Here is a 27,738-nt window from a genome sequence, read left to right as displayed (position 1 = left end):
CATAAAATGTGGTCTGATCTTCATCTAAGTCACAATAATAGACAAACACAATCTGACTAAACTAATAACACACAAACAGTTGTACTTTTCACATTTTTATTGAAGACAATGTGTACTCATTCACCGTGCAGGCTGGGAAAAGTAAGTGAAAAAGTAAGTAACTTGTAGATCCTCCTTTAGCAGCAACAACCTCCACAGAACGTTTCCTGTAGCTTCTTATAAGATTTGCACAACGTTGAGGAGGAATTTTGAACCATTCCTCCCTACAAATCTGTTTCAATTCATCAATTGGGTTAAGGTCAGGACTCTGCCATTCCAAAACACGAATATTCTTCCTTTTCAGCCATTCTTTAGTTGATTTACTCATCGTCTTGTTGCATCACCCAACCTCTCTTAACCTTGAGGTCATAGACTGCTGCCCTGACTTTCTCCTGTAAAATGTATTAATACACTTTTGCATTCATTGTTCCCTCAATGATTTCAAGGCATCCAGGCCCTGAGGCAGCAAAGCAGCCACAAACTATGATGCTCCCTCCACCATGCTTCACAGTTGGGATGAGGTTTTGGTGTTGGTGTGCAGTGCCCTTTTTCCTCCACACATAGCATTGTGCATTTTTGCCAAATAGTTAAACTTTTGTCTCATCTGTCCACAGTACATTTTCCCAGAAGTGTTGTGGAACATCCAGGTGGTCTTGGGAAAACTTGAGTTTTTTTTAGACAGCAGTGGTTTCCTTGGTGGTGTCCATCCATGAACACCATTGTTGTTCAGTGTTTTTCTGAGAGTGGACACCTGAACACAGACTTTTGTTGTTTGTAGAGTTTTCTGAAGGTCTTTTGCTGTTACCCTTGGGTTCCTTTTCTCACGTCTTTTAGGATTACCCTTTGTGCTCTTGGAGTGATCTTCGCAGGACGCCTACTCCCAGGGAGAGTAGCTACAGTCCTGAATCTTCTCCATTTGTTGACAATTTGTCTTACCGTGGATGAACACGTCTCTATAATGCGTCTCTATAATGCGTCTCTATAATGCGTCTATAATGTGTCTCTATAATGCATCTCTATAATGTGTCTCTATAATGTGTCTCTATAATGTGTCTCTATAATGTGTCTCTATAATGTGTCTCTATAATGCGTCTCTATAATGCGTCTATAATGTGTCTCTATAATGCATCTCTATAATGTGTCTCTATAATGTGTCTCTATAATGTGTCTCTATAATGCGTCTATAATGTGTCTCTATAATGTGTCTCTATAATGCGTCTCTATAATGCGTCTCTATAATGTGTCTCTATAATGTGTCTCTATAATGTGTCTCTATAATGTGTCTCTATAATGCGTCTCTATAATGCGTCTATAATGCGTCTCTATAATGCGTCTATAATGTGTCTCTATAATGCATCTCTATAATGCGTCTCTATAATGCATCTCTATAATGCGTCTCTATAATGCGTCTCTATAATGCGTCTCTATAATGTGTCTCTATAATGTGTCTCTATAATGCATCTCTATAATGTGTCTCTATAATGCATCTCTATAATGTGTCTCTATAATGCATCTCTATAATGTGTCTCTATAATGTGTCTCTATAATGCGTCTCTATAATGCGTCTCTATAATGCGTCTATAATGCGTCTCTATAATGTGTCTCTATAATGCATCTCTATAATGCATCTCTATAATGCATCTCTATAATGCGTCTATAATGTGTCTCTATAATGCGTCTCTATAATGTGTCTCTATAATGCGTCTCTATAATGTGTCTCTATAATGCGTCTATAATGCGTCTCTATAATGCGTCTCTATAATGCATCTCTATAATGTGTCTCTATAATGTGTCTCTATAATGCGTCTATAATGCGTCTATAATGCGTCTCTATAATGTGTCTCTATAATGCCTCTCTATAATGCATCTCTATAATGCATCTCTATAATGCGTCTATAATGTGTCTCTATAATGCGTCTATAATGCGTCTCTATAATGTGTCTCTATAATGCGTCTATAATGTGTCTCTATAATGTGTCTCTATAATGCGTCTCTATAATGTGTCTCTATAATGCGTCTCTATAATGCGTCTATAATGCGTCTCTATAATGCGTCTATAATGTGTCTCTATAATGCGTCTCTATAATGCCTCTCTATAATGTGTCTCTATAATGCGTCTCTATAATGCATCTCTATAATGCGTCTATAATGTGTCTCTATAATGCGTCTCTATAATGCATCTCTATAATGCGTCTATAATGTGTCTCTATAATGCATCTCTATAATGCGTCTCTATAATGTGTCTCTATAATGTGTCTCTATAATGCATCTCTATAATGTGTCTCTATAATGCGTCTCTATAATGCATCTCTATAATGCGTCTATAATGTGTCTCTATAATGCGTCTCTATAATGCGTCTCTATAATGTGTCTCTATAATGCATCTCTATAATGTGTCTCTATAATGCATCTCTATAATGTGTCTCTATAATGCATCTCTATAATGAGTCTCTATAATGTGTCTCTATAATGTGTCTCTATAATGCGTCTATAATGCGTCTATAATGCGTCTCTATAATGTGTCTCTATAATGCATCTCTATAATGCATCTCTATAATGCATCTCTATAATGCGTCTATAATGTGTCTCTATAATGCGTCTATAATGCGTCTCTATAATGTGTCTCTATAATGCGTCTATAATGTGTCTCTATAATGTGTCTCTATAATGCGTCTCTATAATGTGTCTCTATAATGCGTCTCTATAATGCGTCTATAATGCGTCTCTATAATGCGTCTATAATGTGTCTCTATAATGCGTCTCTATAATGCATCTCTATAATGTGTCTCTATAATGCGTCTCTATAATGCATCTCTATAATGCGTCTATAATGTGTCTCTATAATGCGTCTCTATAATGCATCTCTATAATGCGTCTATAATGTGTCTCTATAATGCATCTCTATAATGCGTCTCTATAATGTGTCTCTATAATGTGTCTCTATAATGCATCTCTATAATGTGTCTCTATAATGCGTCTCTATAATGCATCTCTATAATGCGTCTATAATGTGTCTCTATAATGCATCTCTATAATGCGTCTCTATAATGCATCTCTATAATGTGTCTCTATAATGTGTCTCTATAATGCGTCTCTATAATGCGTCTCTATAATGTGTCTCTATAATGCGTCTCTATAATGCGTCTCTATAATGCGTCTCTATAATGCGTCTCTATAATGTGTCTCTATAATGCGTCTCTATAATGTGTCTCTATAATGCGTTTATAATGCGTCTCTATAATGTGTCTCTATAATGCGTCTATAATGCGTCTATAATGCGTCTCTATAATGTGTCTCTATAATGCATCTCTATAATGCATCTCTATAATGCGTCTATAATGTGTCTCTATAATGCGTCTCTATAATGCGTCTCTATAATGTGTCTCTATAATGCGTCTCTATAATGTGTCTCTATAATGCGTTTATAATGCGTCTCTATAATGTGTCTCTATAATGCGTCTATAATGCGTCTATAATGCGTCTCTATAATGCGTCTCTATAATGCGTCTCTATAATGTGTCTCTATAATGCGTCTATAATGCGTCTATAATGTGTCTCTATAATGTGTCTCTATAATGCATCTATAATGCGTCTCTATAATGTGTCTCTATAATGCGTCTATAATGTGTCTCTATAATGTGTCTCTATAATGCGTCTCTATAATGCGTCTATAATGCGTCTCTATAATGCGTCTATAATGTGTCTCTATAATGCGTCTCTATAATGCATCTCTATAATGCGTCTCTATAATGCATCTCTATAATGCGTCTCTATAATGTGTCTCTATAATGCGTCTATAATGCGTCTCTATAATGCGTCTCTATAATGCATCTCTATAATGCGTTTCTATAATGTGTCTCTATAATGCTTCTCTATAATGCGTCTATAATGCGTCTCTATAAAGCGTCTCTATAATGCGTCTCTATAATGCGTCTCTATAATGTGTCTCTATAATGCGTCTATAATGCGTCTCTATAATGCGTCTCTATAATGCATCTCTATAATGTGTCTCTATAATGTGTCTCTATAATGCGTCTCTATAATGCGTCTATAATGTGTCTCTATAATGCGTCTATAATGCGTCTCTATAATGTGTCTCTATAATGCGTCTCTATAATGCGTCTCTATAATGTGTCTCTATAATGCGTCTATAATGCGTCTCTATAATGCATCTCTATAATGTGTCTCTATAATGTGTCTCTATAATGCGTCTCTATAATGCGTCTATAATGTGTCTCTATAATGCATCTCTATAATGCATCTCTATAATGCGTCTCTATAATGTGTCTCTATAATGCTTCTCTATAATGCGTCTATAATGCGTCTCTATAATGCGTCTCTATAATGCGTCTCTATAATGCGTCTCTATAATGCGTCTATAATGTGTCTCTATAATGCATCTCTATAATGTGTCTCTATAATGTGTCTCTATAATGTATCTCTATAATGCGTCTCTATAATGCATCTCTATAATGCGTCTATAATGCGTCTATAATGTGTCTCTATAATGTGTCTCTATAATGTGTCTCTATAATGCATCTCTATAATGTGTCTCTATAATGCATCTCTATAATGTGTCTCTATAATGCATCTCTATAATGTGTCTCTATAATGTGTCTCTATAATGCGTCTCTATAATGCGTCTATAATGTGTCTCTATAATGCATCTCTATAATGCATATCTATAATGCATCTCTATAATGCGTCTATAATGTGTCTCTATAATGCGTCTCTCTAATGCGTCTCTATAATGTGTCTCTATAATGCGTCTATAATGCGTCTCTATAATGCGTCTCTATAATGCATCTCTATAATGTGTCTCTATAATGTGTCTCTATAATGCGTCTCTATAATGCGTCTATAATGTGTCTCTATAATGTGTCTCTATAATGCGTCTATAATGCGTCTATAATGCGTCTCTATAATGCGTCTCTATAATGCATCTCTATAATGCATCTCTATAATGCATCTCTATAATGCATCTCTATAATGCGTCTATAATGTGTCTCTATAATGCGTCTCTATAATGCGTCTCTATAATGTGTCTCTATAATGCGTCTATAATGCGTCTATAATGTGTCTCTATAATGTGTCTCTATAATGCGTCTATAATGCGTCTCTATAATGTGTCTCTATAATGCGTCTATAATGTGTCTCTATAATGTGTCTCTATAATGCGTCTCTATAATGCGTCTATAATGCGTCTCTATAATGCGTCTATAATGTGTCTCTATAATGCGTCTCTATAATGCATCTCTATAATGCGTCTCTATAATGCATCTCTATAATGCGTCTCTATAATGTGTCTCTATAATGTGTCTCTATAATGTGTCTCTATAATGCGTCTCTATAATGCGTCTCTATAATGCGTCTCTATAATGTGTCTCTATAATGCGTCTCTATAATGCGTCTATAATGTGTCTCTATAATGCATCTCTATAATGCGTCTCTATAATGCATCTCTATAATGCGTCTCTATAATGCGTCTCTATAATGCATCTCTATAATGCGTCTATAATGTGTCTCTATAATGCATCTCTATAATGTGTCTCTATAATGTGTCTCTATAATGCATCTCTATAATGCGTCTATATAATGCATCTCTATAATGCGTCTATAATGTGTCTCTATAATGCGTCTATAATGTGTCTCTATAATGCGTCTATAATGTGTCTCTATAATGCGTCTATAATGTGTCTCTATAATGTGTCTCTATAATGCGTCTATAATGCGTCTCTATAATGCGTCTCTATAATGCATCTCTATAATGCGTCTATAATGTGTCTCTATAATGCATCTCTATAATGCGTCTCTATAATGTGTCTCTATAATGTGTCTCTATAATGCGTCTCTATAATGCGTCTATAATGTGTCTCTATAATGCGTCTCTATAATGCGTCTATAATGTGTCTCTATAATGCATCTCTATAATGCGTCTCTATAATGCGTCTCTATAATGCGTCTATAATGCGTCTCTATAATGCGTCTCTATAATGCGTCTCTATAATGTGTCTCTATAATGCGTCTCTATAATGCGTCTATAATGCGTCTCTATAATGCATCTCTATAATGCGTCTCTATAATGCGTCTCTATAATGCGTCTCTATAATGCGTCTATAATGTGTCTCTATAATGCATCTCTATAATGCGTCTCTATAATGCGTCTCTATAATGCGTCTCTATAATGCGTCTCTATAATGCGTCTCTATAATGCGTCTCTATAATGCGTCTCTATAATGCGTCTCTATAATGCGTCTCTATAATGCGTCTATAATGCGTCTCTATAATGCGTCTCTATAATGCGTCTCTATAATGCGTCTCTATAATGTGTCTCTATAATGCGTCTCTATAATGCATCTCTATAATGTGTCTCTATAATGCATCTCTATAATGCGTCTCTATAATGCATCTCTATAATGCGTCTCTATAATGCATCTCTATAATGTGTCTTCTAAGGTCCTGTGAAAGATGTTGGGATCGAGGCATGGTTCACACTAACCAATCTTTCTGGAGAAGAACAGATGTGTCAGTAACCCGGTCTTGCGTGCCTTTATTTAAAGGGCAGGGCAGCTGTGCAACCCACACCTCCAATGTCATCTCCTAAATAGAAACACATGACTCCAAATAGCTTTTGGAGAAGTCGTTAACACAGAGGTTCACTTACTTTTTACAGTCTGCACTGTGAATGATTACTTAATGTCTTCAATAAAAATGTGAAAAGTACAACTGTTTGTGTGTTATTAGTTTAGTCAGATTGTGTTTGTCTATTATTGTGACTTAGATGAAGATCAGACCACATTTTATGAGTAATCAATGCAGAAATCCAGGTCATTCCAAGGGGTTCACAAACTTTCGCTTGTCACTGTACTGTACATTTTAACCTTGTCTTGGGGGTCATTGGAACAGGTCAATAACATGAAGGAAATGTTATATTTAAGTTTGACCTAATATTACCACATAATTTTAAGCATGCACATTTGTAGCTCCTTAAAGCATAACAAAAGCAGATTTGGAATAAATCCCCATTGTTTCTCTCTCGATGGAGTGGCAATTGTAGGTGATATAGAGACCAATGGCAATTCATTTCATTCATGACATTTAATCATGCAAACAACAGCATTTAATCATACAAACTAGGACTGTAAAACTATTAAAATAATTAATTGAGTTAATGGCCTTAGTTATTTGTGTTTCATTTCAATTTTGGAAATTTGGCCCTAAACAAACCATTTTCCATTTAAAAAGAATCTGTATCAGAATGTTTTGAATGGCATTGGTCACCATGAACAACACAAACGTCAGTGTAACATACAGGTATTAATCCTCCCAATGTGCCTCTTATCAGCGTTCTTAACGTCTACACTTGTGCACATACACACAAGTACTGTTAGAGCTTCAGGCCTTCTAAATGAGTGTTCTCACAATTTGTGATTGGAGGGTTGACTATAGGAAAAAATAACTGGCTACGAAGAACAAAGAGTTTTTAAACCTGTCCAAGAATGTTATAAAATCCACAGAAGACAATAACAGGTCAGCCAGGTCTGAGTTCATGTACAGTATAATACAGCTATTGGATCTAGCCTAGGCGACTTATCCACGTTCTTCTACCTCAACTAGTCACAAGCTGCTACTACTAGAATTGGTATAATTTGCTTAAATCTTTTGACATGAGAACTACAACAAAAACAGTAGCTAAATGGAATGAATGTCCTATTCTGATTAAAATGATTGTGGGAGGTTAGTTGAATCAAGAGGCATTCAGCCATGGCATTGTCAACATTATTTTGGTTAGCTAGCTGGCCAATGTAACTAGCTAGCTACGGTGCCTTGCAAAAGCATTCATCCCCCATGGTTTTTCCTATTTTGTTGCATTACAACCTGTCATTTAAATAGATTTTTATTTGGATTTCATGTAATGGACAAACACAAAATAGTTCAAATTGGTGAAGTGAAGTGAAAAAAATAACTTGTTAAAAAATTATAACAAGGATCTCTCCAAACAGGTCGAGGACAAAGTTGTGGAGAAGTACAGATCAGGGTTGAGTTGTAAAAAAATATCAAAAACTTTGAACATCCCACAGAGCACCATTAAATCCATTGTTAAATAATGGAAATAATATGGCACCACAACAAACAAGCTAAGAGAGGGCTGCCCACCAAAACTCAAGGACCAGGCAACGAGGGCATTAATCAGAGGCAACAAAGAGACCAAAGATATCCCTGGAGGAGCTGCAGCTCCATAGTGGAGCTTAGAGTATCTGTCCATAGGACCACTTTAAGCCGTACACGCCACAGAGCTGGGCTTTATGGAAGAGGGGCCAGAAAAAAGCCATTGCTTAAGAAAAAAATAAGCAAACACGTTTGGTGTTCACCAAAGACATGTGGGAGACTCCCCAAACATATGGAAGAAGGTACTCTGGTCAGATGAGACTAAAAATTGAGCTTTTTGGCCATCAAGGAAAATGCTGTGTCTGACGCAAACCCAACACCTCTCATCACCCCGAGAATACCATCCCCACAGTGAAGCATGGTGGTGGCAGCATCATGCTGTGGGGATGTTTTTCATCGTCAGGGACTGGGAAACTGGTCAGAATTGAAGGAATGATGGATGGCGCTAAATACAGGTAAATTCTTGAAGGAAACCTGTTTCAGTCTTTCAGAGATTTGAGACTGGGACAGAGGTTCACCATCCTGCAGGACAATGACTCTAAGCATACTGCTAAAGCAACACTCTAGTGGTTTAAGGGGAAGCATTTGAATGTCTTGGAATGGCCTAGTCAAACCCCAGAACTCAATCCAATTGAGAATCTGTGGTATGACTTAAAGATTGCTGTACACCAGGAGCTGGAGCAGTTTTGCCTTGAAGATTGGGCAAAACTCCCAGTGGCTAGATGTGCCAAGCTTATAGAGACATACCCCAAGAGACTTGCAGCTGTAATTGCTACAAATGGTGGCTCTACAAGTATTAGCTTTGGAGGGTTGAATAGTTATGCACACTCAGGTTTTCAGTTTTTGTCTCATTTCTTGTTTGTTTCACAATCAAAAAATGTTTAACATTTTCAAAGTGGTAGGCATGTTGTGTAAATCAAATGATTACAACCCCCACCAAAAGATCCATTTTAATTCCAGGTTGTAAGGCAACAAAATCGGAGGCACTGTACATATTTACAAATTATGTTTGTGCTATTTTTTTAAGAAATGCCTGGAAATGTGTTTATGGTTGAACTTTATATATGTTTTCCTTCACAATTCTTGCTCAAAGTTGTGCGTATAGTGCACCACAATAGAGAAAGACAGCGCTACCAAGACTGAGTGCACACTGATTGCACAAGGCACAGAGCGTGTTGGGTGTTGCGCTTAAAAGGCTCCATGCGGAATAGGGCTGTCCCAGACCAAAACAAATCTTGGTCGACCGAGAGTCGTCTGTTCTTTCGATTGGTCAAAAATTTGAAATATATATATATAATTTTCTATATATAGACACACCCTATGTGTTTTAATAAAATCAACTATATGTAGGCTACTGAGCTTCTCTGATGCTTTAAGCACACTGTTTGATTAAATAATTAACCTCTTCAGTCGACCCTCTACTTTTTTGAACATTCTGTTAAAAATCGCGCAACATTTCAGCGCCCTGCTACTCATGCCAGGAATATAGTATATGCATTTGCTTAGTCTGTGTGCATAGAAAACACTCAGACGTTTAAAAAACTGGTTAAATCACTGCTGTGGCTTTACCAGAATGGCATTTACATCGAAAAGCACAGGAAAAACTGATCACTGAAAATGGGAAAATATATCCATGCGCTACTTGATCCCATTGATAAAGGTGAACCACAATTAATTGACTGAGGTTGCAGTACCTACAGCTTCCACACGGTGTCTAGAGTCTTGTCATTTCCCTTCGAGTTTTTTCTTGGTCAAACACATGCAGGACACCGTATCTAAATCCGGTCTAGGACCGGATATTTTCGTTGAGTTTCTAGCCGGACATTTTTCCAGACGGACAGCTAATGATCTTTACATCGCCTCCTGATGAATTTTATCGCTTATTAACGTTTACTAATACCTAAAGTTGCATTACAAACGTATTTCGAAGTGTTTTGTGAAAGTTTATCGTCGACTTTTTGAATTTTAAAAAATGACGTTACGTTTTGAAACGATGTTTTTTTCGTTTATCACACAGTCTACATATAACGATATCTAGGCTTTATATGGACCGATTTAATCGAAATAAAGACCCAAATAGTGTTTATGGGACATCTAGGAGTGCCAACAAAGAAGATGGTGAAAGGTAATGAATGTTTTCTATTTTATTGTGCGGTTTGTGTAACGCCGAAATGCTAATTATTTTGTTTACGTCCCCTGTGGGTCTTTTGGGGTGTTGCATGCTATCAGATAATAGCTTCTCATGCTTTCGCCGAAAAGCATTTTAAAAATCTGACTTGTTGCCTGGATTCACAACGAGTGTAGCTTTAATTCGATACCCTGCATGTGTATTTTAATGAACTTTTGAGTTTTAACTAATACTATTAGCATTTAGCGTAGCGCATTTGCATTTCCAGAGCTCTAGTTGGGACGCAAGCGTCCCGAGTAGAAGCAACAGGTTAAGACACATAAATGACTCAAGGGAGCCAGAGACCGTCCTCCTCCCACTGCTGCTGGCCTTCGCAGATTCTGCCGTTACGCTCCTGAAGTTGCCGGTAATAGACCAGGGGTCGGCAACCTTTTCCACGTGGGTGCTAATTTATCTTACCATTTCTAACGATCTGCCAGTTATGATATTCATATGCACATTTTCTTTATATTAAGGTCTTCTTATCTCAAAATCATTGTCATATTGTTAATCAAAATGATACAGTTGAAGTCGGAAGTTTACATACACCTTATGCAAATACATTTAAACTCAGTTTTTCACAAAATCCCTGTCTTAGGTCAGTTAGGATCACCACTTTATTTTAAGAATGTGAAATGTCAGAATAATAGTAGAGAGAATCATTTATTTCAGCTTTTATTTCTTTCATCACATTCCCAGGGGCTCAGAAGTTTACATACACTCAATTAGTATTTGGTAGCAATGCCTTTAACTTGGGTATAACGTTTCGAGTAGCCTTCCACAAGCTTCCCACAATGTGTTGGGGGAATTTTGGCCCATTCCTCCTCAGAGCTGGTGAAACTGAGTCAGGTTTATAGGCCTCCTTGCTCGCACACATTTTTTCAGTTCTGCCCACAAATTTTCTATAGCATTGAGGTCAGGGTTTGTGATGCCCACTCCAATACCTTGACTTTGTGGTCCTTTAGCCATTTTTCCACAACTTTGGAAGTATGCTTGGGGTCAATGTCCATTTGGAATAGCCATTTGTGACCAAGCTTTAACTTCCTGACTGATGTCTTGAGATATTAATATATCCACATAATTTTCCACCCTCATGATGCCAAGTGCACCAGTCCCTCCTGCAGCAAAGCACCCCCACAACATGATGCTGCCACCCCCGCGCTTCACGGTTGGGATGGTGTTCTTCGGCTTGCAAGCCTCCCCCTTTTTCCTCCAAACATAACGATGAGTCATTATGGCCAAACAGTTCTATTTTTGTTTCATCAGACCAAAGGACATTTCTCCAAAAAGTACGATCTTTGTCCCTATGTGCAGTTGCAAACCATAGTCTGTCTTTTTATGGCTGTTTTGGAGCAGTGGCTTCTTCTTTGCTGAGCGGCCTTTCAGGTTTGTCGATATAGGACTTGTTTTACTGTAGATGTAGATACTTTTGTTCCTCCAGCATCTTCACATGGACCTTTGCTGTTATTCTGGGATTGACTTGCACTTTCCGCACCACAGTATGTTCATCTCTAGGAGACAGAATGCATCTCATTCCTGAGTGGTATGACGGCTGCGTGGTCCCATGGTGTTTACACTTCCGTACTATTGTTTGTACAGGTGAACGTGGTACCTTCAGGCGTTTGGAAATTGCTCCCAAGGATGAACCAGACTTGTGGAGGTCTACAATTTTTTTTCTGAGTTCTTGGCTGATTTCTTTAGATTTTCCCATGATGTCAAGCAAAGAGGCACTGAGTTTGAAGGAAGGCCTTGAAATACATCCACAGGTACACTTCCATTTGACTCAAATGATATCAATTAGCCTATCAGAAGCTTCTAAAGCTGTTAAATACTTTTCTGGAATTTCCCAAGCTGTTTAAAGGCACAGTCAACTTAGTGTATGTAAACTTCTGACCCACTGGAATTGTGATACAGTGAATTATAAGTGAAATAATCTGTCTGTAAACAATTGTTGGAAAAATGACTTGTGTCATGCACAAAGTAGATGTCCTAACCGACTTGCCAAAACGATAGAAATTTGTGGAGTGGTTGAAAAATGAGTTTTAATGACTCCAACCTAAGTGAATGTAAGCTTCCGACTTCAACGGTATCTAAATGAAAATGATACAAATCTAAAAGTAACTTCTATTACCATTGCCAACTATGTAAAAAATAGCCTATATAAAGCCAACAAATGTATACATTGCAGCCTGCAGGTAGAAAATATCCTGATAAAAATAAATATCCTATGATTCACATTGTTTCAACTATCAACTGGGTATGGCCCGAAGCTAGAGATAGCAAACTTGCAACATTGTATAAAATATTTTGGGCCCTCAGAGTTTCTGCGCCTGTGCGCTCTGGACAGACACAGCTGTAGGCTATTTGTGCAAGGGAAAATAAATTATCAGGTATTTTATGACGTTTCCACTGGATCAGAGCATTACATTTTTCCCTTTCATGCCAATTGGTTATCTAAAGGGAGAGAGCTGTAAATATTTTTCAAGTACATTGAGGAACTATTGTAATTCTCAATGCATTCGGAAAAACAGACTTGGTTTACTTGCTGTTTGAGTTGAAGAAAAGCTCCACAGCTCATTAGTGGTGTTGAGTTAAGACATCCCCAAATGGGAACATACACTACATTTCAAAAGTTTGGGGTCACTTAGAAATGTCCTTGTTTTTGAAAAAAAAAGCAAAAGAAATGTGTCCATTAAAATAACATCAAATTGATCAGAAATACAGTGAAGACATTGTTAATGTTGTAAATGACTATTGTAGCTGGAAATTGAAGATTTTTTTATGGAATATCTACATTGGTGTACAGAGGCCCATTATCAGCAACCGTCACTCCTGTGTTCCAATGGCACGTTGTGTTAGCTAATTCAAGTTTATAATTTTAAAAGGCTAAATGATCATTAGAAAACCAATTATTACAATTATGTTAGCACAGCTGAAAACTGTGATTCTGAATAAAGAAGCAATAATCCTGGCCTTCTTTAGACTAGTTGAGTATCTGGAGCATCAGCATTTGTGGGTTCGATTATAGACTCAAAATGACCAGAAACAAATAACTTTCTTCTGAAACTCGTCAGTCTATTCTTGTTCTGAGAAATGAAGGATATTCCATGTGAGAAATTGCTAAGAAACTGAAGATCTCGTACAATGCTGTGTACTACTCCCTTCACAGAACAGCGCAAACGGGATCTAACCAGAAATGAAAGAGGAGTGGGAGGCCCCGGTGCACAACTGAGCAAGAGGACAAGTACATTAGAGTGTCTAGTTTGAGAAACAGACGCGTCACAAGTCCTCAACTGGCAGTTCATTAAATAGTACCCGCAAAACACCAGTCTCAATGTCAACAGTGAAGAGGCAACTCTGGGATGCTGGCCTTCTAGGCAGAGTTCCTCTGTCCAGTGTCTGTTCTTTTGCCCATCTTAATCTTTTATTTTTATTGGCCAGTCTGAGATAGGGCTTTTTCTTTGCAATTCTGCCTATGTTTCCAAACTTTTGACTGGTACTGTATATTTGCGTCTGCTTGACTGAAAACATCTCGGTCGACCAACAGCCTATCGACCAAACAATCGACCAGACAACTAAATGGGGTCAGTCCTAGTGCGGAACCACGTGCGCTTAAAAGGGTCTGTGCAGTATAGAAATGAAGACTCAATTAACAGTGTAAAATGTTTTTGTCATTAAGATCTTACATGTTAACAGTTTCATTCATATGACATTTGAACAGCATTTAATCATACAACACATATTGTGACACTTTATATGTTGACAACCTGCACATGCAGGGTTTGGAACTGCAATATTCGGTTCCAAAGCCAAATCTTTTATCTTCTGGACCACTGGGGAAGCTCTCGCGCATCCATTTGTTTCAGTATATAGTTTTCAGTATATAGTTTTCAGTATATAGCCATGGCAGTATAGTCAATAAGGTCTACTATGCTTCCATTTTAGCATTCTTAGACATAACTAACCCAGGGAAATACTGGTAACTGGGTTATTCACCATCACTTCCTCATCCTCTTTATAAGCTGTGTACTTCTGGGCCCATATTTAGAATGTATGCAAGACTCTGAGTGCTGATCTAGGATCACCTTTGGTTTTCAGATCATGAAAAATAAGACAGGGGGGACCATATCAAGCATCTCAAAGCAGGAATTAAATCAGGTGCATTTTTTTTTTGAACAGTCCATTTTTACACATTTTTACAGTTAGTCTAAATTCTGCATTTTTGACTGGATGAAATAAAGACACATCCCCTCTTTTAGTAGATTATATCTGAGCTTCAATGTCACTGTTTTTGTTTTTCAAAAGAAACATGATTAAAGATCTTTTGGGATTGAACCTGCACTCTTCAGTTTTGCAGACAGATCATTAACCCTCTCCACCACCAGGGGACTGCTGTGTCCTTGCTGTGTCTTTGTTGTAGGAGTGGACATCTTGTTTGCGCGCCGCGTAACCTAGGCTACACTTGTGAGGAATACGTTATGGTTTATTTCACTCCATTTAGGAGTTTGTTTGTAGCCTGTCAATGTTGAGTAAGGACACACCTGATTATACATAGAAATAGGCCTAGGCTACCTGGCCTGAGTGCAAATGTAGGCCTATTAATGTGCCCATTTGGGGATCTGATAGTATTTCTGATTGTCTTAACTCATCACCACTGTGGAACTTCTCGGAGTCATTTTGTCTTCACCTCATCAGCAAGTTAACAAGGTCTGTTTTTACATCCACTGAAAATGTTCAAATAGGCTACGTTGAGGAACTATTGTCAATCTTTCCAGCTCTCTTTTGATAACCACAGCGTGAAAGGAGAGAAAAAATGTTGTGCTCTGATCAGGTGGAAACTAGGCCTACCTGATTACTTCTTATCCCTTGCGCAAATAGCCTACAGCTATGTCTGTCCAGAGTTTACTGGAGCTGGAAACTCTTAGGGCCCAGAATGTTGTATGCAATGTTGCAAGTTTGCTAGAGCAAACTTCAGGACAGCACGCAGATCTGTAGAAATGGTAAGATAAGTTGGCACTCAAAATGGAAAAGGTTGCCGACCCCTGGTGTAGCCTATCAGGAGTATAACAGCAGGAGCGTAACAGCAGAATCTGCCAAGGCCAGCAGCAGCGGGTGGAACTTTTCTTTTCTTCTGGTTAGACTATCTTGATCTCTGGCTCCCTCTTTGTGTGTCTTAATTATTTAGGGTTAATGATCTGGCTGAAGATTGCAGGTTCAATCCCACATATTCTTTAACCATGAGGCTCAGATATACTCTACTAAAAGAGAGGAAGTTTTTATTTCGTCCCTATTTAAAAATCCAGTCAGAAAGGTTATTGAAGTGCTCCTGAGTAGTGCAGCGTTCATAAGCACTGCATCGCAGTGTGTGTTACAGCCACTCTGTGTTACAGCCAGTCTGTGTTACAGCCCGTCTGTGTTACAGCCCGTCTGTGTTACAGCCCGTCTGTGTTACAGCCAGTCTGTGTTACAGCCCGTCTGTGTTACAGCCAGTCTGTGTTACAGCCCGTCTGTGTTACAGCCAGTCTGTGTTACAGCCCGTCTGTGTTACAGCCCGTCTGTGTTACAGCCAGTCTGTGTTACAGCCAGTCTGTGTTACAGCCCGTCTGTGTTACAGCCCGTCTGTGTTACAGCCGGCCGTGACCGGGAGCCCCATAGGACGACACACAGTTTGCTCTGGGGGCTTCCTTGGCTCGTCATGCTCTAGCTACTCCTTGTGGCAGGGCCGGGCACCTGCAAGCTGACCTCATTCATCAGTCGAATGGTGTTTCCCCTGACACATTAGTGCGGCTGACTTCTGGGTTAAGTGAGGCTGACTTCTGGGTTAAGTGAGCAGTGTAATAAGAAGTAGTGTTATTGACATTTTCTGAGAACCTCTAAGACTAGGTCAAATGTATATTGAATGAACATCAATTAAATATTATGTTGAACATAAAACAAATATGTTATGAACGTCTTAAAAACTGACTGGAAATTGTGGAACATTGTGCAACATTGGGGGAATGTTCTGTGCCACCTTCGTGAATATCAGAATATTCTTGCAACATCCCAGACAACTCCCATAACTTAATTAAATGTTCTGGGAACCTTTAAAGAACTTAGATCAGTTGTTCTGTCAACATTCTTATAACATTAAGGGAATGTCCTGTGCAACCTAACATAAAACATTGTATAATCATGCACAAAAATTGACATCTTTTGTGTGTTTTGGGGAAATATATTTTGTGATGTCCCCACAATGTTCCCACCAAACTGTTCCCACAATCTAATGAAACAAATTGTGGTATGGGAAAATTCTTGCAATATCAGGCAAATGTTTTATACAAACATAGTATAATCATCAGCATGACTGGAGAGTTTCTGTTTAATGAGAACATTTACCACAATCTAACAAACATTCAGGGAACTTTCACATAACCCATTTTGATTTGTTGGGAAAACATTACTGGTACATTGTGTTATTACCTTACCTGGAATCCTAATGAGAACATTTTGGGAACGTTCTTTGGTGGTTGTTACAACATTTTAGTGAATGGTAGGAGAACATTCTAAGGATATATATATTTTTTTTTAAATACAAATGTTTTGGGGATGTTATCATCCTAATGTTAGATATAATCCTATCTAGAACTTAATGGGAATCTTAGCTAATGTTCTGGTAATGTTCCCGGTTTGCTGGGAGGGGCCCTCTTGGATCTTTCATTATTGGCAGGATGTTTTCTCCCCATATTTCACCATTTGTAGATATATATACACACACACACACAATAAAAGGCAGTGGGCCATGCCCAGTAGAAACGGGTCTGTACTACAATAGAGTGATTGTGTTCTGAGGGGAGGTAGAATGAAGGGAGGCTCAGGACTTCATGTTCTGGCTTCTCATCACCACACTAATGTTATCTACACACAGAGCGCTCTGAAAACATAGAGAGAGGGATGGCACTTTACAGATGGCTATTAATGTCTTTAATAACTCTGGTGTGAATTTCAATGAAGGTTGAGACCCTGTGAAAAACTGTGTATAGAGGCTGTGCATTACAGTGGACACACCCTGACAAGGCCACTATCATTATGTCAAACTAGGTTTTCAGTGTTTTAGATTAGGCTGTTTTTGTTTTCAGTTTCACATCAGGAATAGGTTGTGTTTTACTAGGGGACAACCTGGAGTGACTAGACCACCACTTTGAGGTGGCCTTCTGACTGTTTATTTGGGGTTGTTTAAATACTTTACCCCTAAGACACACACACACACACACACACACCGGTAGGAAGTTACAGCTCAACCACAACCGGGAAAAATGCCTTGTTAGTGAGTTCTGAGTCACTTATCCAGAGATTAGGGTTTGAGAGTGACTGAAGCAGCTGCTGGTGGTTAAGTAACTGTGTGAAGCTCCAGTAGTGAGAGGAGTGTCCTTTTGACTGAGGAAATCAAATCAAATCAAATGTATTTATATAGCCCTTCGTACATCAGCTGATATCTCAAAGTGCTGTACAGAAACCCAGCCTAAAACCCCAAACAGCAAGCAATGCAGGTGTAGAAGCACGGTGGCTAGGAAAAACTCCCTAGAAAGGCCAAAACCTAGGAAGAAACCTAGAGAGGAACCAGGCTATGTGGGGTGGCCAGTCCTCTTCTGGCTGTGCCGGGTAGAGATTATAATTGAAATGAATTGGATTGAGATTTTCTTGACAGATATTGAGCCCATATCTCTGCTAACTAGTGTGTTGCCGGATCAGACAGGCATATGAAGGTATGGAACAGTGATGAGTAATGAGTGAGGAGTTTGCCTTGGTTTGTAAACACCCTTCCTAACCTCACACCTTCTAACATAAACACATTGAAAAAACTACGACCAAAACAAAAACAACAGGAAGCAGTAGGCCTGTCTCCATAGTGACTAAAGAACAGTCTGGAAACATTTAACGCCCCCCCCCCCCCCCCCAAACTCACCGCCCTCCAACTTTCTGATGGAGGAACTGAGAAACAGGGAGAGAAACAGGGAAGGGGGGGGAACCAGTGATGGTAAGTGGGTCCCCTCTAGACCCTAGTCCCCAGACATGCTTCTAGTCCTAACTGACTGCTACTGTCTCCAGGTACAGCTCTGCCCTGTACTAGAATAGACCTTGGCTTTACTCCAACATTACTGAGCAGTTATACACCATTCTATTCTTTATACAATACCATGGGTGTCCACTTCAAGCTTTCTCAGGCATGACCTTTTCTTTGTAGTCACACACGAACACACACACTGGCCTAACAGTGGACACACCCTTTGCCATTCTCAGTGCTGTGTAGAAAGGCAGTGTCACCATGTCTGTATCTGATATTATTGTTGAGATTTATTCTCAGTTTCTCTAAAGCTGTTACTAAATACACACCACTTATAGAATTCCTGTCAGTTGTTAGTTTGGACAGAGCTTCTTGAATATTGAAACTGGTTTAATTCCTCATTATATTGTGCTGAACATGTACATTTTGAAGTAGCCTTCCTGTAAAATGTGACTGTGGTTTGCAGTAATGTTCTATGGCTCATTGACTATGATTACTAAAGTCTGATCTGAGGGAAGATGAAAGCGATGGTCTCAGCCATTGGATGGCCGACCCGAGTCTTTTAAACACACATGGTGTGCAAGCGTTTGTCCCTGCTCAGCAACAAACCTGATCACACTAGTTGTACTGGGATGTATTGCGGTCTCATACATATGATGCCAATGCTACAGTGTTGAGTTGACAAGATGGGGCCCACCGTACAACCTAGTTTTGAGGAAGCATGTGTGTGTCAAACGCTCTGGTGATGGAAAGCTGTTACACACGCTCCCTGTCTGGAATCACACATCCACTCTCCTCATCTGACTCCTATTTTTAGCACCATGCCACATTAAGACTTCATACTCCATTGAGTGTATAGTACGCCGAGTGTGATCATAACTGCACTGATTCTCACACATGCATGCATGCATGCTCACACACACACACACACACACACACACTTAGTCCATATGCTGTGTTTATATGCTCCATCTTATCCCCCTCTCCTCTTATCCCCCTCTCTACATTGTTTTTCCAGGCTGTTAAAATTCCTGGGCCGTGCCCCCTCGTCTTCTCTTCACTCCTCTCTAGTCTGTCCTGTCCTCCCTCATCCTGCCAGTTAACTTAGTTTTCTCCTGTTGGTACAGAGTTTGTGTTTTTACCGTTTCTTAAACCATCTCACTGCCTTCACATTTCTACCACCACCATTGTTGGTGTGTATGTGTCCCAGCTGCTAGTAGTGTCTCCAGTGTAACAGTAACTGCTGTGACTCTGCTCTCTTTCTGTGTAACGAGAAACAGACTCAGACCTTGTGTGTGTGTGTGTGTGTGTGTGTGTGTGTGTGTGTGTGAAGAGGGGGCTGGCTGACTTAACAAAGCAAAAGTTCTCCGTTTGGTTGGGCCACAGTAAGCCTCCACCCTCACTCCCTCCCTCCCCCACACCCTCCCTCCCAGCCACAAAGCCCAGAGCAGGAAGCGTACTCCCCAAGGGAGAGAGGAGGGTCAGGGGGAGGGAGGGGAGGGTCTTTGCCTGGCTACAGGAAAGAAGGAAACTTTGGTTCACACACATGCACTCGCTCACTCGCCTACAGATGGTGAACACCCGTCCACTCAGAACTTTCTGTTCCCCTGCGCCTGGGAGGATTTTACACACACACACATACACACAAACACACACATACACATTGAAGAGACGTTCTCACCCAGTGGGGCTTTTTTTTTTTAAAGAAGCTGATGGTTCGTAAAAAGAACGGAAAAGAAGGAAAGAGACAGAAGGCGAGCGGAGGAGAGAAAGCCTCCTCCCTCTCTCTCTCTCGGGGGTGAGGTCATTCAGCCGGGGGAAGAGTTCTGGACGAGCCCGCTGGGTCTGAATCTGATCTGAGACCCTTACCTCCGGTCCTCCCTCTTACCATCTCTTCCCTCCCTCACTCGTCTCCTCTTCTTTCTGTTTTTGGGGTGTTGCAAAACCAATCTTAACTCTCAGTAAGTACAGGGATACTATATCAAGCTGGAATGTGTGTTTCTGCATTCTCAAGCTTGGAGTGTATGTGTGTCACAGGAGGCTGCTGAGGGGAGGACGGCTCATAATAATGACTGGAACGGAGCAAATGGAATGGTATTAAACACATGTTTGATTTATTTTATAACATTCCACCTATTCTGCTCCAGGCATTACCATGAGCCCGTTCGCCCCAATTAAGGAGCCACCTGTGATGTGTGTTTCTTAGTTCTGAGGCTTGTGTGTGTATGTCTGTGTGTATCTCGGTTTCAAGTGTGTGTGAGCATTTCTCAGTTCTAAAGTGTGTGTGTGTGTGTGTGTGTGTGTGTGTGTGTGTGTGTGTGTGTGTGTGTGTGTGTGTGTGTGTGTGTGTGTGTGTGTGTGTGTGTGTGTGTGTGTGTGTGTCAGGTGTTCCAATGGCGTCAGCTGGAGAACCTCTACTTCAGAGAGAAGAAGTTCTCAGTGGAAGTTCACGACCCCAGGAGGTAAATCTATATCACAACTCTGTGTGTGTGTGTGTGTGCGTGTGTGCGTGTGTACTTGCATTCCTGCGCACGCGTTTGTTTCAGCACTGTAAATAGTTTTGTATCACAAAAGTAGTAAAGTGTAGTAATAATATATATAATATATATGACACATAGCTAATGTTAGTTTTGTTGATGATACTTCATTACTGCTGGAGGTGTGAAGGGTGTAGTATGTAGGATATATGAAGCTTGGATAGATGCAATGTATAATGTCTTTATTGTCCCCCATTGTCAATGCTTGATAGCTGCTTTGTTTAAATGTCAGCAGACTTAACAAACACAGAGCAGAGATGGTCATGGGTTGGAGAGCTGTTGTTGTTATTGGCGACAATATATTCAAGAGTAGTAGAGGCAGCATGAGATCCCCAGTGGGGCATGTGATTGAACAGAGTAGCTTGTGCACACATACAGACAAACCGTGAGAGAGGCATATCCGCTTCAGTTTATCTTGGCGTTAGAGTGAGATTCAGAGGATCTTAAATAGAGCCTGCACAGACAGAACTGCTGCTAGTCACTCACACACACTGAACTCTGCAGTCTAGAGGAGGAAGTCACCTCTCGTTTGTTTGTTTAGCGTCTCTACAGATGGAGAGAGAAAGACAGATGGAGAGAGAAAGAAGGGAGAAAAGGAGTGAGAGAAGGGCAGAGAAAAGAGAGAGAGCTGTTTTATAGGAGGCTGTAGTTAGTGTGAGCGGGTCTGTAGACACAGATGTCTTTCTGTCTAAAACAGTATAGAGTAAATCATGTCATGAGAGACAACGTGCGCTATGATAAACATCACTACTAGACATACTCTCTCTTTCTAGAATAAGTGTGTTCAAGGATGCCTTGCGTCTGGCCATGCTATAGGTCGCTGTGTTGCATGTGTACCTGTGTGCGTGTTATATCATTTACTGTGTGTGTGTGTGTTTATTCAGTGTGTATAAGGAGGCCTTGCGTCTGGCCATGCTATAGGTCGCTGTGTTGCATGTGTACCTGTGTGCGTGTTATATCATTTACTGTGTGTGTGTGAGTTTATTCAGTGTGTATAAGGAGGCCTTGCGTCTGGCCATGCTATAGGTCGCTGTGTTGCATGTGTACCTGTGTGCGTGTTATATCATTTACTGTGTGTGTGTGAGTTTATTCAGTGTGTATAAGGAGGCCTTGCGTCTGGCCATGCTATAGGTCGCTGTGTTGCATGTGTACCCGTGTGCGTGTTATATCATTTACTGTGTGTGTGTGTGTTTATTCAGTGTGTATAAGGAGGCCTTGTGTCCGTCTCTACTGTAGGGCGTCAGTGACCAGAAGGACGTTTGGCCACAGTGGTATAGCTGTCCACACCTGGTACGCCTGCCCTGCTCTCATTAAGTCTATCTGGGCCATGGCCATCAGCCAACACCAGTTCTACCTGGACCGCAAGCAGAGCAAGGTAACACATAGAATCACTGTGAGGCTCTAGAATGACCGTGCGGTTCTAGAATGGCCACGAGGTTCTAGAATGAGTATGGGGTTCTGGAATGCGTGCGAGATTCTAGAATAACTGTGGGGTTGTAGAATGCGTGTGAGATTCTAGAATAACTGTGGGGTTGTAGAATGCGTGTGAGATTCTAGAATAACTGTGGGGTTGTAGAATGCGTATGAGATTCTAGAATAACTGTGGGGTTCTAGAAGGACTGCGGATCTAGAATGTGTGTGGAGTTCATAACCAAATCAGTAGCAACAAGCAGACATGGGGTATTATGTCTGATTATGTTTGTCCAGTCTAAGATCCATGCGGCTCGTAGTCTCAGTGAGATAGCCATCGACCTGACAGAGACTGGCACTCTGAAGACATCTAAACTGGCCAACATGGGCAGCAAGGGCAAGATCATCAGCGGCAGCTCTGGCAGTCTGCTCTCCTCAGGTAAGTCTCTCTGCGTGTGTCTGTGGCCAACAGTACCCTTGCCCTACTCTCACTCCGCCCAATAATGTGGAGGCGCCTGCCTCTAAATGTAGTGTGGTAGAGGAGAGAGGGAAGAGAGGACTGTAAGGGGAGAAAAGAGGGATGCGAGGGTTAATGTGGTTAGAGAGAGATGGAGTCAGTGGTAACTCACCCCTCCACCCCCCTATCTAGGCCAGGGGTCTGTGGGAACAGAGTTAGAGAGGGCAGGGCTGTGAATCAACCTTTAAACTTCAGGACAAAAACCCATTATTCTGTTAGCCTCATGTTTTCCCAAGGTTGTTTCCACCAACATGGTGGAAGTGTGAAAGACACACAAAAGCTCAAATAATGTTTGTACTAAAAACTACTAGTTTTGAGTGAGGGAGCAAAGGTCGATACACATATGCTGCCAACTGTGTGTGTGTGCAGTGTCAGCTATTTCCAGACACCGCTGACAACTTATGAAATCAATTACTGTGTTTAGAAGGAGTAGTCTCCACAACACAATTCATCTTTTTCCTCTCTAATGTCCTGTTTGATATCTATCTTCATCTCTTGTCCTAATTCTCTTTGTATTTGCCTCTCTCTTTCTCCCTGACGTTGTATCTCAGCTATCTCCATATATATTCTCTCTCTCACCCTCCACATTCAGTGTTTATATCTCTGCTCTCACCCTCCGACAGAGACTACCTCTAATACACACACTCACTCACATATTCCTACAAGGCCACACAGTCTCTTCTCACTTTCAACATCGTCCCCTCAGAGCAGTGTGTGTGTGTGTGTGTGTGTGTGTGTGTGTGTGTGTGTGTGTGTGTGTGTGTGTGTGTGTGTGTGTGTGTCTAATGACACGCTGCCTCACAACAGAATGATGTCACTGATATGTCACTGTCACTGATATGAGTAGTGCTGTTATGTTAATGTGTCTCTGTCACTTTCTCTCTACTGTTTTCGGCAGTGTAGACATTCTGGATCAATCTATCAACAGTACAGGGGGTGTATATGAGTCCTACACAGTAAGGTTATAGTACAAATGATTCGGTACAGGAACCCCCTGTATATAGCCTCGTTATTGTTATGTAATATTATTGTGTTACTTTTTATTTTTTACCCTAGTATATTTAGCAAATATTTTCTTAACCCTATTTCTTGAACTTCATTGTTGGTTAAGTAATTGAGCATTTCACGGTAAGGTCTATCTATACCTGTTGTATTCGGAGCATGAGACAAATACAATTTGATTTGATAGTAAGCTTGTTTCTTACAGTTTTCTACACTCTGGTCCATGTTCTGTGTTCTAAGAGTATCTGTTATCTGTGTGTGTTCTGACTGTATCTCTGCTCTGTGTGTGTGTGTTCTGACTGTATCTCTGCTCTGTGTGTGTTCTGACTGTATCTCTGCTCTGTGTGTGTGTGTTCTGACTGTATCTCTGCTCTGTGTGTGTTCTGACTGTATCTCTGCTCTGTGTGTGTTCTGACTGTATCTCTGCTCTGTGTGTGTTCTGACTGTATCTCTGCTCTGTGTGTGTTCTGACTGTATCTCTGCTCTGTGTGTGTCCTGACTGTATCTCTGCTCTGTGTGTGTTCTGACTGTATCTCTGCTCTGTGTGTGTGTGTTCTGACTGTATCTCTGCTCTGTGTGTGTCCTGACTGTATCTCTGCTCTGTGTGTGTTCTGACTGTATCTCTGCTCTGTGTGTGTGTGTTCTGACTGTATCTCTGCTCTGTGTGTGTTCTGATTGTATCTCTGCTCTGTGTGTGTGTGTTCTGACTGTATCTCTGCTCTGTGTGTGTGTGTGTTCTGACTGTATCTCTGCTCTGTGTGTGTCCTGACTGTATCTCTGCTCTGTGTGTGTGTGTTCTGACTGTATCTCTGCTCTGTGTGTGTTCTGACTGTATCTCTGCTCTGTGTGTGTGTGTTCTGACTGTATCTCTGCTCTGTGTGTGTCCTGACTGTATCTCTGCTCTGTGTGTGTGTGTTCTGACTGTATCTCTGCTCTGTGTGTGTCCTGACTGTATCTCTGCTCTGTGTGTGTGTGTGTTCTGACTATATCTCTGCTCTGTGTGTGTGTGTTCTTACTTTATCTCTGCTCTGTGTGTGTGTGTTCTGACTGTATCTCTGCTCTGTGTGTGTGTGTGTGTGTTCTGACTGTTTCTCTGCTCTGTGTGTGTGTTCTGACTGTATCTCTGCTCTGTGTGTGTGTGTTCTGACTGTATCTCTGCTCTGTGTGTGTGTGTTCTGACTGTATCTCTGCTCTGTGTGTGTTCTGACTGTATCTCTGCTCTGTGTGTGTCTGTGTAGGTTCCCAGGAGTCGGACAGTTCTCAGACAGCTAAGAAAGACATGCTGGCAGCCCTGAGGGCCAGACAGGAGGCTCTAGAGGAGACTCTCAAACAAAGATTAGAGGAACTCAAGAACATCTGTATCAGAGAGGCGGTAAGACACGTGCACAAACACACATACATACCAACTTCAATGAGTAATGATCAATTAAATGTATTCCTCTCTCCTGCTTCTCTCTCTCTCTCTCACCCTTTCTGTCTCTCGCTTTCTTTCTCTCACTTTCTTTGTCTCTCCGTCTCTCCTTCTCTCTCTAGGAATTGACAGGGAAGCTGCCTAAGGAGTATCCATTGGATCCAGGGGAGGAGCCTCCGACGGTCAGTAGGAAGATTGGCACTGCCTTCAAGCTGGACGAACACAAGATCCAGCCGAAGGGAGAGGTCAGAGAAATCTCTCAAACCATAGCTGCCCCTTTAACATCCTGCCTAAAGGAGAGGTCAGAGAAACATCTCAAACCATAGCTGCCCCTTTAAGATCCTGCCGAAAGGAGAGGTCAGAGAAACATCTCAAACCATACCTGCCCCTTTAAGATCCTGCCTAAAGGAGAGGTCAGAGAAATCTCTCAAACCATAGCTGCCCCTTTAACATCCTGCCTAAAGGAGAGGTCAGAGAAACATCTCAAACCATAGCTGCCCCTTTAACATCCTGCCTAAAGGAGAGGTCAGAGAAACATCTCAAACCATAGCTGCCCCTTTAACATCCTGCCTAAAGGAGAGGTCAGAGAAATCTCTCAAACCATAGCTGCCCCTTTAACATCCTGCCTAAAGGAGAGGTCAGAGAAACATCTCAAACCATAGCTGCCCCTTTAACATCCTGCCTAAAGGAGAGGTCAGAGAAACATCTCAAACCATAGCTGCCCCTTTAACATCCTGCCTAAAGGAGAGGTCAGAGAAATCTCTCAAACCATAGCTGCCCCTTTAACATCCTGCCTAAAGGAGAGATCAGAGAAACATCTCAAACCATAGCTGCCCCTTTAACATCCTGCCTAAAGAAGAGGTCAGAGAAACATCTCAAACCATACCTGCCCCTTTAAGATCCTGCCTAAAGGAGAGGTCAGAGAAACATCTCAAACCGTAACTGCCCCTTTAAGATCCTGCTTAACGGAGAGGTCAGAGAAACATCTCAAACCGTAACTGCCCCTTTAAGATCCTGCCTAAAGGAGAGGTCAGAGAAACATCTCAAACCGTAACTGTCCCTTTAAGATCCTGCTTAAAGGAGAGGTCAGAGAAACATCTCAAACCGTAACTGCCCCTTTAACATCCTGCCTAAAGGAGAGGTCAGAGAAACATCTCAAACCATAGCTGCCCCTTTAACATCCTGCCTAAAGGAGAGGTCAGAGAAACATCTCAAACCATACCTGCCCCTTTAAGATCCTGCCTAAAGGAGAGGTCAGAGAAATCTCTCAAACCATAGCTGCCCCTTTAACATCCTGCCTAAAGGAGAGGTCAGAGAAATCTCTCAAACCATAGCTGCCCCTTTAACATCCTGCCTAAAGGAGAGGTCAGAGAAACATCTCAAACCGTAACTGCCCCTTTAAGATCCTGCTTAACGGAGAGGTCAGAGAAACATCTCAAACCGTAACTGCCCCTTTAAGATCCTGCCTAAAGGAGAGGTCAGAGAAACATCTCAAACCATACCTGCCCCTTTAAGATCCTGCCTAAAGGAGAGGTCAGAGAAATCTCTCAAACCATAGCTGCCCCTTTAAGATCCTGCCTAAAGGAGAGGTCAGAGAAATCTCTCAAACCATAGCTGCCCCTTTAACATCCTGCCTAAAGGAGAGGTCAGAGAAACATCTCAAACTGTAACTGCCCCTTTAAGATCCTGCCTAACGGAGAGGTCAGAGAAACATCTCAAACCGTAACTGCCCCTTTAAGATCCTGCCCTTTAAGATCCTAAGTCCACATCTGATCCAACCGTTTCCAGTGGTTCCATTCAGTTCTAGCTAATTGGAGGAGTTCTGTTTGGCTCCCAGTGTAGATAAACTTCCTCATGAACCTGGGGTTATTTAAAGCTGCAATATGTAACTTTTTGGGTGACCCGACCAAATTCACATAGACATTTGAGTTATAGATCTGTCATTCTCTTTGAAAGCAAGTCTAAAAAGTGGTAAATCTGTTCATTGTGTGCTATTTCTATGCTTCCCGTTCTTAAGTTTTTACTTTTTGTTTTGTACACCAGCTTCATATATTTATGGAAAATATATTTCAAAGTGGTTTAGAAGGTACAGTAATTATCTACACTATATACTTGCATGTTTTGAAACATAAACTGAAATTACTATTAGAATTTTAGCAACCAGGAAATGGAGGAGCGATATCTGCATAGTGCATCTTTATCTATATGGTTTATCTTCATCTATATGGTTAGACTTGGGGATGGGGAATTGATCTTAAATCATTGGTTGAAACAGAAGAGTAACTGGGGCAGTGGCCAAGCCAGCACTTTGAAAAGTTTGGGATCTGCTTTGAAGTTGGTTTGAAGTCATCCTCAATCCCTCTTTCTCTCTCTTCTTCTCTTCTTCTATTGCTGAATCTGTATGTTTGTTCTTCTATTTTGTGCCTCAGTAGATTTTCCACT

At 40.7% G+C, this 27,738-nt stretch overlaps 1 protein-coding gene across 1 annotated transcript in view; it reads left to right on the top strand.

Annotated features, from left to right (window-relative positions):
- The window catches only part of LOC115109451 (FERM domain-containing protein 4A-like), a 177,598-nt gene that overhangs the window by 129,284 nt on the left and 20,576 nt on the right, over positions 1-27,738 (top strand). The window contains 5 exon segments of the mRNA XM_065009760.1: positions 20,805-20,881; positions 22,193-22,331; positions 22,664-22,805; positions 25,124-25,257; positions 25,419-25,541. Of these exon segments, the coding sequence (XP_064865832.1) occupies positions 20,805-20,881; positions 22,193-22,331; positions 22,664-22,805; positions 25,124-25,257; positions 25,419-25,541 (615 nt within the window).

This window comes from Oncorhynchus nerka, linkage group LG25, assembly GCF_034236695.1.
Source record: "Oncorhynchus nerka isolate Pitt River linkage group LG25, Oner_Uvic_2.0, whole genome shotgun sequence".
Classification (NCBI taxonomy): Eukaryota; Metazoa; Chordata; class Actinopteri; order Salmoniformes; family Salmonidae; genus Oncorhynchus; species Oncorhynchus nerka.
The sequence above is the reverse complement of the archived record's forward strand: the minus strand, read 5'-3'. Positions and strand labels throughout refer to the sequence as shown.